General features: G+C 55.4%; 4 protein-coding genes across 4 annotated transcripts in view; 2 read left to right on the forward strand and 2 right to left on the reverse strand.

The window, feature by feature from the left end:
• The window catches only part of GUITHDRAFT_158677 (hypothetical protein), a gene marked incomplete at both ends in the record, with an annotated part of 3,298 nt that extends 578 nt beyond the window's left edge, over positions 1–2,720 (forward strand). The window contains 7 exons of the mRNA XM_005823353.1: positions 821–926; positions 1,196–1,281; positions 1,486–1,552; positions 1,760–1,804; positions 1,962–2,016; positions 2,241–2,275; positions 2,688–2,720. Of these exons, the coding sequence (XP_005823410.1) occupies positions 821–926; positions 1,196–1,281; positions 1,486–1,552; positions 1,760–1,804; positions 1,962–2,016; positions 2,241–2,275; positions 2,688–2,720 (427 nt within the window). The remainder of the gene's footprint in view (positions 1–820; positions 927–1,195; positions 1,282–1,485; positions 1,553–1,759; positions 1,805–1,961; positions 2,017–2,240; positions 2,276–2,687) is intronic.
• A 234-nt stretch (positions 2,721–2,954) lies between these two features.
• Positions 2,955–4,734, reverse strand: GUITHDRAFT_145790 (hypothetical protein; the record flags this gene model as incomplete). Its single annotated transcript, XM_005823354.1, has 2 exons — positions 2,955–3,105; positions 3,374–4,734. 2 exons carry the CDS (start codon positions 4,732–4,734, stop codon positions 2,955–2,957), a joined length of 1,512 nt encoding a protein of 503 aa, XP_005823411.1.
• A 2,608-nt stretch (positions 4,735–7,342) lies between these two features.
• On the reverse strand, positions 7,343–8,200 carry GUITHDRAFT_117430 (hypothetical protein; the record flags this gene model as incomplete). Its single annotated transcript, XM_005823355.1, has 6 exons — positions 7,343–7,412; positions 7,471–7,718; positions 7,759–7,830; positions 7,875–7,913; positions 7,967–8,044; positions 8,096–8,200. 6 exons carry the CDS (start codon positions 8,198–8,200, stop codon positions 7,343–7,345), a joined length of 612 nt encoding a protein of 203 aa, XP_005823412.1.
• A 157-nt stretch (positions 8,201–8,357) lies between these two features.
• The window catches only part of GUITHDRAFT_165762 (hypothetical protein), a gene marked incomplete at its 5' end in the record, with an annotated part of 4,974 nt that continues 1,787 nt past the window's right edge, over positions 8,358–11,544 (forward strand). The window contains 8 exons of the mRNA XM_005823356.1: positions 8,358–8,483; positions 9,364–9,429; positions 9,593–9,651; positions 9,824–9,974; positions 10,137–10,304; positions 10,472–10,617; positions 10,666–10,720; positions 10,965–11,522. Coding sequence (XP_005823413.1) covers positions 8,358–8,483; positions 9,364–9,429; positions 9,593–9,651; positions 9,824–9,974; positions 10,137–10,304; positions 10,472–10,617; positions 10,666–10,720; positions 10,965–11,522 — 1,329 coding nt within the window. The remainder of the gene's footprint in view (positions 8,484–9,363; positions 9,430–9,592; positions 9,652–9,823; positions 9,975–10,136; positions 10,305–10,471; positions 10,618–10,665; positions 10,721–10,964; positions 11,523–11,544) is intronic.

An 11,544-nucleotide genomic window follows, 5' to 3' on the forward strand; every position in this document is an offset into this window, starting at 1 on the left:
AAGCGGGGGAATTCGGGGTTTTTTTTTTTGGGGGGAGAGGAGGAAAAAAAACCACGGGGTTTGGGGAACAAAAAGTTTTTTAACCAGAGAAAAAGGGGGTTTACCGCCCCCAAAAGGGGGGGGGGGGCAAAAGAGAACCCCCCAAAAGAGGAGAAATTTTGGGGGGGAAATAAAGGGGTTTTGGTAAAACCGGGGGACGGGGGGGCCGCTCCAGTTTAGAAGGCCCTTGGAGGAAAAAAAAGGGGGGGGGAAAATTTCCTGAGGAAAAGGGGGGGGAGGGTACACCAACAAAAATGGGGTTCCTGCCCTGGGGGAGTGAAAAGCCGTTGGGGGGAACAAAACCCCCCGGGGGGAAAAAAGGAAAATCAAAAGGGGGCTTTGGGCCAGCCCCCCCCCCCCCCCCCCCCCCCTTTCCTTCCTCCTTCCTCGCAGTCTCCTTTCTCGTAGCAGTTACTCTTTCCCTTTGCTCTCCTCCTGCTTGACCGCCGATCCATTTTTCACTGTCATGTTTGCTCTTGTCCTGCTGTAGCTTGTTCTCCTCCTTATTTCTACCTGCTCTTCCTCTTCTTCCTCTTCTTCCTCTTCCTCTTCCTCTTCCTCTTCCTCTTCCTCTTCCTCTTCCTCTTTTTCTTCCTCTTCCTCTTCCTCTTCCTCCTCCTCCTCCTCCTCCTCTTCCTCCTCCTCTTCCTTCTCCTCTTCCTTCTCTTCCTCTTCCTCCTTCTTTTTCTCCTTCTTCCTTCTTCTCTTTCTTTCCTTCAGCTTCCTCGTCCTGCCCTGAAACAAGGGAGAATTCATGGCCTTCTTCTAACAGCAACGGCAGGGAGAAGGTGGAAACGAAAGGAGCCAAGGCTGTTGTGGTCGGCAGGTCCAACATCGTCGGCATTCCAATGGCCCTCCTCCTCCTCAAGGCCAACGCTACTGTAGAGGTGCGAGAAGGAGGGAGGGGAGGAAGAGTGCTAAAGGGCGGGGGAAGGAGAGGAGGAGGCAGTTTAGAAGGAGGACAGGAGGGAGCAGAGAGAGAGGGGGATCAGCAAGAGATCAAGAAGATCAGCACGAGATCACGGAGGGGAGGAAGAGATCAAGGAGGGGAGGAAGAGATCGAGGAGGGGAGGAAGGGATGAAGTAGGGGAGGAAAAGATCAAGGAGGGGAGGAAGAGATAGTGTGGAGGAGGACGTCTTGACGTTGACGTTGCAGGTTGTTCACTCTCAGACTCCTCGGGCTGAACTTGAGAGTGCCGTCAAGTCAGCTGACATCCTCGTCGTAGCGGCTGGAAAAGCTGGGTATGCCTCCTGCTCCTGCTCCTGCGCCTCTTGCTCCTCCTGCTCTTCCTCCTCCTCCTTCCTCCTCGTCGTCGTCATGCCCACTACCAACACCCGCTCCTGCTCCTGCTCAACTTCCTTCATCCCTTTGCTCTCTTTATCTTGCTGCTGCTTCTGCTGCTGCATCCATCTCAGGATGGTTCTCCTCGCCTGACTTTGTCTCAGCCTCGTCGATGGCTCGTGGATCAAGGAAGGATCCGTCGTCATCGATGTCGGCATGAACTCCATACCGGTCCTCTACTGCTCCGCTAACCCCTGCTCCCTCCTCTCCTTTCCTCTTCTCCTTTGCTCAGCCATCTCCTTTCATCTTCATATCTCCTCCTCTTCCTCTTCCTCTTCCTCTTCCTCCTCCTCTGTTTCCCTTCCCCTCTTCTCCTCCTCTTCTCTGCTTCCTCGCCTCGCTCCACCTCTCTCTCTCCCTGAGTATCTTTCTGGACAGGACGCGAGCAAAAAGAACGGCTACCGTCTAGTCGGAGACGTTCAGGTCCTCCGACATTCTCAGCCTTTCCTCTTCTCTTCCCCTTCGCCTCTTCTATCATCTCGCTCCCCCCCTCCCTCCTCCCCTTCCGTTACTCTCCTCCACTTCCCCCCCCTTCTCCCCCCCCCTCTCCCCCTCCTCGCTCAGCTTGACTCGCCACCAGTATGACGAGGCAGCCAAGAGGGCCAAGCTCATCACGCCGGTCCCAGGAGGAGTCGGTGAGATTCAAACTTGCCTCCTCTGCCCCCCCTAAACCACTTCTCCTTGTCTCGTTGTTCCCTTCCCCTCTCTTTTTCATCCTCGCTCTCGCTCTCCCTCCTCGCTCTCCCTCCTTGCTCTCGCTCTCGCTCTCGCTTTCCCTCCTCCCTTCGCTCTTCTCCCTCGCTCTCCCTTCTCGCTCTACTTCTTCATCCATCGACCCCCTCCCCTCATATTTTCTCAGGCCCCATGACTGTCGCCATGCTCATGCACAACACGGTGACCTTAGCGGCGACCCAGAACAAGGTCCCGGTCCCCATGCTCAAGGGCGACCTGGTTTGATCCTTCCAACTCCTGCTGCGGGAAGGAAGAGAGAAGGAAGAGAGGAGAAGAGAGGAGGAGAAGCCCAAGAGGACGGAAAGAAGAGCATGTTGCTTCCTCCTCCTCCTCCTCCTCCTCTGCCTCTTGCTCCTGCTCCTGCTCCTGCTCCTGCTCCTCCTGGTGCCCCATGTGCTGAATGTCTGTTACGAGATTCTGTGCGAAGAAATTCTATCGTTCATTCCTCTGTATGTACATCACCGTAACTTTCATCTCCCACTTCTCCGTCGCTCTCCATCCTCCTTCTCGTTCTCTTTCTGTTCTCAGACGGGAAAACTTCGACAACCTCACGGCCGAGGGTTCAGGGGGGCAGGAGGGAGGACGAAGGGTTGCAAGTCTGACGTGAAGAGACGGCGGGAGAGCCTGAGAGGAAGGGAGAGTCTTGAAAGATCCTTCACGGAAAGGGCGACACCAACTCCCGGGGGCTATAAGATCCATCCCTTTCCCTCCTCCTCCTCCTCCTTCTCATTGTTGACCCGTCCATCCACAGCGTTCTCCTTCACAAGTCCTGATTCTTGCCTTCCTATCCCACGCTCCCGTCCGCTTGCTCTCCTCCCCTCTCCCTCCCCTTCTCCCTCCTTCATTCATCTTGGATGAGGGAGGAGAGCAGTCCTCGGTCAAGGTCCTCCACCCGCTTGAACGTGAAGTTGTACGTACAAATCTCCTTGTCACCCTTGGAGAAGATGTCTCCCTGGAACGACATGCCCTTGGGAGTTATCGTCCAAGTCTTGCTGCCGGGAGAAAGTCAGTCGGAAGCACACAAGCAGGAGAAGAGACAGAGGAGGAGGAGGCAGACGAGGAGCAAGAGGAGAGACAGAGAAGGAGCAAGAGGAAGGCAAGAGAGGGAGGGCATGGAGGAGAAAGGGGGGAGGGTGGAAGTGTTCTTGTTCTCAAATGAGAACAAAGGTCGACAAAAGAGATGAGGAGCTGAGAGGGGAGAGGAGGAAAAATGATGGTGCAGAAGAAAGATTGGCTGCGATCATGACAGTCGCGACTGACCTGTGGAAGCATTCCCATCCCTCCTTCGCTGGAATCTCATGGAATGCCGTCATGTGCAGACTCTCTGCCGCAGAGTTCCTGTGCGCGTAGATGCGAAGGTACGACCCTGTGTCGGACAGAAACTTCTTCACCGGCTCCCCGTTGAGCGTCGCTCGGTACAGCTCTGACCATGGCGTTGTGAACGCCCCTGCTTCCCTCGGCAGCTTCAGCCTCGTGTGCACGATGACACAAGGCGTGTCAGACTGGTTGAGGTCGAGCATGATGTGAAACTGAGTCATCTTGTTCACACCCCTCAGCACACACTCCTCGGACGAATCATAATTGTTCGCCTTCCCGTTGATGATTTTCTCTAAGATCTCTTTGCCGATGTCGATCTTGAGCAGCGCGTTCACGCACCTCTGGCACCAGCCGAACTCCGTCTGGTCTGCCATGCGAATGTGCTCGTGCCGCTTCTTGAACTCCTCGTCCACCACCCATGGGAACGGGTGAGAAACCTTCTCGTCGTATTCGAATACCCCGCAGAGATCACGGAGGAGGTCGAACATCAACTTGGAGGGAAACTTGGTGACTGGACTTGGACACAGCTGTGGGATGCTGAGGATGAAGACAGCGATGCTCGAGCAACGTTGCTGTGTCGGAACGAACTTACAGGGCAAGCACTCGAAGGCTTGAGAACCGAAGGTGAGGACCTTAGCCGAGAACTCGCTCAGGGTAACCGGGCCGTCTTTGATGAGAAACTTCCTGAAGGCTGGAAGCTCAGGGGAAGGGACAAACCGCAGCAGCGACTGCCCGACAAGCCCTGGGGCTGGTAGACAGGAGAACCATCTTTGCAGTCCCTTGCTCATCCTCGTTACCGTCCAGTCTGCCAAGTTCACCTCCATGAGCAGCAGCATCTCACTCTCAAGCATCCCCTCCATCACTGAATCCAAGGGTATGGCAACAAAACTCTCCTTGCTACCCGCCCCGTTCCTTGCTGTTTCATCCGCCACGTCCTTGTCAACCCCGTTCTCCAGTTTGATAGTCGTTTGCAGCTTGTTTCTCTCTGACTTGGCACACTTCTCCCCTGGGCTTCTTATCGCCGTCTCCTCTTCGTTCGCACTGCATTCTTTGCTCGCACTTCCCTCTCCCTTGATCGGCGAGGTCCTGGTATCTCCGCCCAATCTCCTTCGTAGGCTCTTGACCGCGGCCAGAGTGTCTTCATGTAGCTGCATTATCGTCCTTCTCGAGGCAAGGCTGCCTTTCTCGGCAGAGAGAGGGCGATCTTGGAGGGGAACGAGCGCGTCCAGTTGCAGAACGAGGGCTCGAGTTCGTCTCCTTTGCTCTGCCTTGTCTATGCGGACCCGCTCCGAACGGGAGAGCATGGCAGAGTGGGAGGCGGGAGGGAGGAGTGGAGTGAAGTGTTTTTTTCAGTCGAGTGACGAGGGAAGGGGAGGAGAGGCAAGAGGAAGCAAACAAGAGTGATGAAGCAGAGAGGATATTGGGAGGGAGGTGTTAGGGTTGAGAGAGGATGGAGGGCGGAGAAGCAGGCGCACAATGAGCAGGGATAGAGAAAGTGAGCGCAGGAGGGAGGACCGGTCCTTTCCTCCGCACAAGGGGAAGGTCCCTGGGCCTGGTGGGTAGGGTAGTTTATTTCCAAATAATTTTATAGATTACTTATTTTCCAAATTATAACGGTACAAGTATATGACTGAAATATTTTATATCAGCATTCGGGGGATGGAAATTGTTCACCTATAAGAGGGGGTGGGTGTGGGTGGGAGAACCGAAAATACTAATACGGTGGGGTACATTGATTGGTTTCTGGGTGGGTGGGGTAGGGGACGACGAGATAATCTGAAAGGGGTGGGGTGAAATCTAGGGGTTCATTGCTGACGTCTGAGCGGATCCACGTCGATATGTCTAGATCGAGGGGGTGGGGGTAGTAAAAATAGGGGTTCTTGACATAGCAACCAAGGGGTAGTAGTGGAACGATGGCTGTCGGGTAGGGGGTTGTTGAAAAAAGGCTACACTAGTCTGTTCCTGGGGTAGGGTACCAAGTCTCAATTTTTTTTTGATCTCTTGAGAACGAAAAGCATACTTTTCGAGACACTCGGGACAGTTCCCGACAGACATATTATCAAGTACCCCTGCCAAGTACTCTTTGTTTAGCCCACCGGTACTGGACTACAACTTCACCGCGAGTTTACTGCTGAGTGAGTAAAAAAGTAAAGATTTAAATAATAATACTAATAATATCGCCTGCCGTGACTGCCAGACTCTCGTCCCAGCTGGCCTCCGAGTCAGCAGGTGCCCCCACGCCCGGCCCGGGTAAGCCGGGCCGGGCCGGGCCCCGGCGATTCCGAGTCGAGTCCCAGCGTCACACACCGTCTGGCACTGTGACCAGCCTGAGAGGCCGGGCTCCGACCGTCGGACTTTGTCGGAACCCGCCCGGCCGGCGCATCCGCCCGGCCGGCGGCGGCTGCAGATCGGACGGAACGTTCCGACGGTCGGCTGGCCTGAGTGCCCACCGGGCCCGGCCCCTGTACATTGCCACGGCCGGGCGCCGCGGCCCGGTACATTGCCACGGCCGGGCGGCTACCGGGCTCGGACTCCTGCCATGATTACTGATTTTTCACTTAACTTTGAGTAAATTTAAAGTTCAGATTACGTAATGTTGTTGGCACTAGGCTGAGTTATTGTACATTGCCAGTTGACCGCAAGACGTGACAAACTGAACTTCGGAACGTCCGATCTGGCAGGCCCCCGGCGGCAGCGGGCGGCCCGGGAGGCCCTCAAGTCACTGTGATAATCGATGCAGTGCCATAGCGTTGCCAGTACGGTCGGACTCCTCACTTCCGAGTTAAGACTCCGACAGTCTTGACCGGGTTTCAGCTCGCGGAAGGAGCAACCTGGGCAGTGAAGGCCGCTACAGACTTTTGACGGGTTGCAAGCTGGTCCTTCGTGCACGATGTCAGGAGAGGAGGAGGCGGGGAAAGAGCGGAGCTCAATTCGTTGCCTTCCGAAGTTCCTCACCTTGAGCCAATCCTCGTACTTGACCTGGAAGCTTCCGGCAAGCACTTGGGGGATGTTCTGCTGTTCGAAGAAGTCGCTTGCTCGATCCTGGCGGATCTGAGTAGAGGATCGTGAGTAGGAAGGAGAGGGGTTGAGGGAGGGAGAGGGTGAGGGAGAGGGTGAGACGGAGACGGAGACGGAGAGGTAGAGGTAGAGGTAGAGGAAGAGGGAGGGGGAGGGGTTGAGGGAGAGGAAGAGGGAGAGGGAGAGGAAAAAGAGGTAGAGGAAGAGGAAGAGGAGGGAAGAGGAAGAGGAAGAGGAAGGGGAGAGGGAGGGAGAGGAGAGGGAGAGGGAGGAGGGGGAGGAGAGGGTGACAGGGAAGGGGGAAGAGGGGACGGTAGAGCGAGGATGCAGGGGGAGGAGACGATATAGGGGTCGGAGGGGAAGAGGAAGAGGGAAAGGTACACAAAGGGAGATCAGTATGAGGATGAAGCAGCAGCTCACAGTCTTGATACGTTCTTGCAGCTTCTTTTTGAGGAAAACCTTGAGCCAGGGGAAAACATCTGGTGTGAGGACTGGGACTATTGAGGGTTCGGATGGACCTTGCATATGCTGATCATGGCGTTGAGAATGAAAGGCGGGTTTGACAGATACCTGCGAGCAGCTAAACCTTGAGGAGGACGAAGTTGGGTTCAGAGGGGCAAAGTGATAGACACGGACAGGGATCGAAGCATGAAGGGATGGGATGAGAGGAGATAGGAAGGGAAGCGAGGCAAAGAGATGAGGAGAGAACATAGGAGGAGAAGAGAGGTGAGGTGAGAGGATATGAGAGGAAAGGAAAGGAAATGAGATGAGAGAAGAGGGGAGAAGAGAGGAGAGGAGAGAAGAGGAGGTGAGGTGAGGTGAGGTGAGGTGAGGTGAGAGAAGAGGAGGGGAGAGGAGAGGAGAGAGGTCAAGAAGTGAGAACAGGAGGATCTGCTACATGGCCTTGATCTTGATCGGATAGCCGTCCTGATACAGCATACTGATTTTCTTCTCCATCTCAAAGCTGAAGGAGCAGGTGAGACGGGGGAGGTGAATGGAGGAGGTGGACGCAGTACACCAACCTGAAGTTGCTCCAACCCATCCCGTTGCAGTTGCACAACCATGAAGTCCCTTCCCGCACGTCATGAATGCTGGCAGTGGAGGCGTCGAACGCATCGAGAAGAACTTTCAAGGTACACTGGCGGGAGGAGGGAGGGGAGTGAGTGAATGGAGGAAGCAGCGGCGGCAAATACCTTCCAGGCCTCTTCTCCGCCTCCTGAAATGGCCGATGGAAAGCATTTTGAGAAGTCGAAGAAAATTGCAGGTCGGCCTGAGATGCGTCAGCAGGCTATCCGTGGCAGCAGCGTTACATCAGCATTGCCTTGCTTGTCCCTTCCGCAGGCTGCAAACATCCCCGGACAAAGCTTGGCAAGTGTCTGGTACTGTGCAGTCGTGTGAGGATTGAGAGGCAGGGCAAGAAACTTACGGCCGTGACGGAGTCGATGGAGGAGAGGTTGTGCTCTCTCTGCCCTCCCGCTTCTCGTCAAGACGTAGCAGAACGTGCGAGTACACTTGAACCTCCAGCTTCTTCATCTTCGCCATGCGGGACAACGCCTTCACTGTACTCCCCTTGCAGACGAGCGCATAACATGCTATCTGCATGCAAAAGGAAAAATCACGATAGGCAAAAGAAGATCGGAGGTTGACCTCGTAGTCAGAGCTAACTTCCATATGATGAGTCTCGCAAAGGAGCTTGAGCTCGCGGAACCATGCGAGCTCTTGCGGCGTCAGTTCATTCTTGTCTGCTTGCATCCTGTCCAGGATCCCATCACATGACTCACCATCTTGAAGTGGTAAGATTTCGAATTCAGAGGAAGTGGAAGTTTTTTCTACGAGGCTATCCTCTCTCTCTCTGTGTAGGAGACTACCTACCCCTGTGCTGCTCCTGCTTCTCTTGCAGGTAGTGGTGATGCTCCTCCTGCTCCTGCTCCTGCTCCTGCTCCTGCTCCTGCTCCTCCTGATCCCCCTGCTCCTCCTGCTCCTCCTCCTGCTCCTGCTCCTCCTCCTGCTGCTCCTGCTCCTGAAACTCGGGATGGTCTGGCATGGAGTCGCGCACTGGTCGCTACAGAGAAAGTCGTGTATGAGGAGATGAGTAGAGGGTTGTGGCGGGGATGAGGACAAATTGGAACCCTACCCCTCACAAAAAGGACCCACCCCAATTTCCAATATCAGATTTTGAGAGCTAAGAGGGAAAGAAGGGGGTACCTCCTGCACGTGATTGTGGAGGACAGTGGGTAGGGTGGTGTCCAAAGGACATGGACCCTAGGTCGTAGGGGTATGTGAGTTTCATGTCCATGGGGTGGGGTGAATGATGGAGTAAAAGATGGGTCCCATGTGGTATTGACTATGGTAGGGGTAGTCTCAAGGTACGGGTTCTTAGTGAGATGGGTGGTATTCTAGCGGGGGTGGGGTGGCATGAAGGTTGGGGTGAGTGAAGGCGAGGCCATGGCGGCAGAAGAGCCTGAGGTGAGGAGGAGGAGGAGGAGGGAGGAGGAGGAGGAGGAGATGATGATGATGATGACGACGACGACGATGAGGATGAGGACGAGGATGAGGAGGACGAGGATGAGGATGAAGATTGTTGAGGACGAGGTGGGGGGAGAAAGAGAAGGAGAATACATAGCTGGGTGAAAAGATTGTAGCAAGGAGGCGGAGGCATGATGATGTTGTGAAGATGATGATGACAAACGATTGGACATCGTCAACATCATGTGTTAGGATGTCAGAACATCACCTGGAGAATAATTAAGATTTAGCTTCATGAGATTGCAGCATGACCGAGCTGTCTCCAAGACATTTGTCGAGTGTTGTGGACTGATTCCGTTCATGTTCGGCGACGGAGGGGGGTTGGGGGACGGAGGGAGTGAGGGAAGTTGTTGCACCGCCCTATCACCTTGACTGCGTTGCTGGCTCAGGTCCAAGCCGAAACGGTTGAGCCGGTGCGGAAAGATCTGCCCAAGTTCAACATCCCTGTCCTCAAGGTTTGATGCTGAATCACTTCGACCTGCCTTTACCTGACGGCTCCTCCTCCTCCTCCTCCTCCTCCTCCTCCTCCTCCTCCTCCTCCTCCTCCTCCTCCTCCTCCTCCTCCTCCTCCTCCTCCTCCTCCTCCTCCTCCTCCTCCTCCTCCTCCTCCTCCTCCAGATCATCATTGAAGCGCAAGGACTGCACGGGCTGCGATATGGAGATTATCAACGATACAGGTGAATTGTGCTGTGAGGAAGAGGATGGAAAAGGATCGAATCACTTGAGATGTGTTTGTGCTGTACATGAACATTAACGTGGTCTTGTGTGGTATCTTGTGTCTGACGTGCAACGAGGAATGGAGAGAGCGTGATGGTGGTGTGGAAGAGGAGGAGCTGACGACTATCGTAGACAATACTGCACGCGAAAGATGCGCAGGCTGCGAAAAGCTCTCAACTTTCTGCATTGGGAGCAGGGGAAGGGGAAAAGCAAATTTATCCAGAAGAAGATCGATATAGATATGATCAACGATGCCAGATATCTTTTCATTGTGCTCAACAAGGTGAGATGTGTCCTCCTCTTCCTGCCCTCCCTCCTCCTCCTCTGCCCTCTTGTCGCTTGCTTGACCCACATGTTCGACCTCTCCCTCCTCTGTTTGTGCTCCCGACGTTCCTCCTCTTCTCCTCGCTCATCGTCTCGCTCACTCCTCACCTCTCCCTCGCAGGCAGAGCGAGCATGGTCGTACGCGATGCAGCTGCGCGAGGCGCCGGGGGGGCCGGGACGGGAAGTTCATCACGTCAGCCGGTTGCTGGCCAAGGCAGTGAAGCACTCCGCCTACCTGGAGACTCTCTGCCGGGAGTTTGCGGACGATCGTTCGTGCCTGGAGGCAGAGGTGAGGGAGGAGGAGGACGGGAAGTGGGGATAGACGAGGGGAGGGGAGGAAGGGGGACAGGAAAGTAGGGGGCAAGGGAGAGGAAAAACGTGGAAAGAGAGGAGGGGAGGAGGGAAGAAGAGGAGAAGCATGTAGACACTTGAGTTCTCTCCTCAACTCTGTCGCAGGCGTACGCCGCATGGCTAGCAGGGAGCATGCTCCTGGAGAGGGAGGAGTGGGAGCAGGCGCTCGTGAAGCTGAACCGCTCCCGGACCGTCTACGACGAGCTGAGCCACTCAGCGGAGGGGGTCGAGCAAGCGATGTACAGGAAGAGGTGAGAGCAGCTGGAGTCGTGCTGGGGCCCTGCTGACTTCCTGCTGAGGGTGGAGGAGATCGAGCCTTCGGTCCGTTACTGTCGTTACAACGTGTCAAGAGAGGTAGGAGGCACATCGTTTCCTCCTCCTCCTTCTCTTCCTCCTCCTCCTCCTCCTCCTCCTCCTTCTCTTCCTCCTTCTCTTCCTCCTCCTCTTTCTCTCCTCTGTGGGGCTGCGATTACACATAAGGAGACATGAAGACATCAAGTCTGTGCTGAGACTTTTCCTCGTTGAAGCATGAGCCTCTTTCTCTTCCTCCTCCCCGTCCCCTTCCCTCCTTCCTTGCTGCTCCTCACCGTCCCTGCAGGGGGGGTCGAGCAACCTGGAGGAGCAGAGTCAAGTGCTGATGGAGATCGGGAAGTCGGGAGGCGATATGCTCAAGGGTAAGCTGGAGAAGAGCCTGGCGGAGGCGAGGAAGAAGCAAGCGGCGGCAGCTCATATCCTGCACTGGATGGGGAAGGAGATTTCTGTGGACAACCCAGCTATCCACCAGCACATCCTCTCAGCAGAAGGGTCGCAGTTCGAGCTGGAGCAGGCGGAGAGTACAGAAGGAAAGCTGGCGATCTACGACAAGATCTTCATGGCTCTCGAGGACGCGAAGCAGCTCATCAGGGATGATATCTCCAACAACCTCAAGAGGGGGAAGGACTGCGACGACGCCCTCACCGCCTCCCTCCAGCAGGTCAGGAACATGGTCCAGAGCATCGTCCTCCTCCGGACGAGGGAGCGAGATCTCCTGCTGGTCTCCCAGCTGCAGGAGAAGCTCCAGACCGAGTTCTTCGCAAACATCGCCGGGGGGAAGGAGGTGCCCAAGAAAGCGACCCGCCCCGAGGACCTCGTGAAGCTCTTCGAAGTCTTGATGCAGGTGGGGAAAACCTTCCCTCTCT

The sequence above is a fragment of the Guillardia theta genome (assembly GCF_000315625.1).
Source record: "Guillardia theta CCMP2712 unplaced genomic scaffold GUITHscaffold_110, whole genome shotgun sequence".
NCBI lineage: Eukaryota > Cryptophyceae > Pyrenomonadales > Geminigeraceae > Guillardia > Guillardia theta.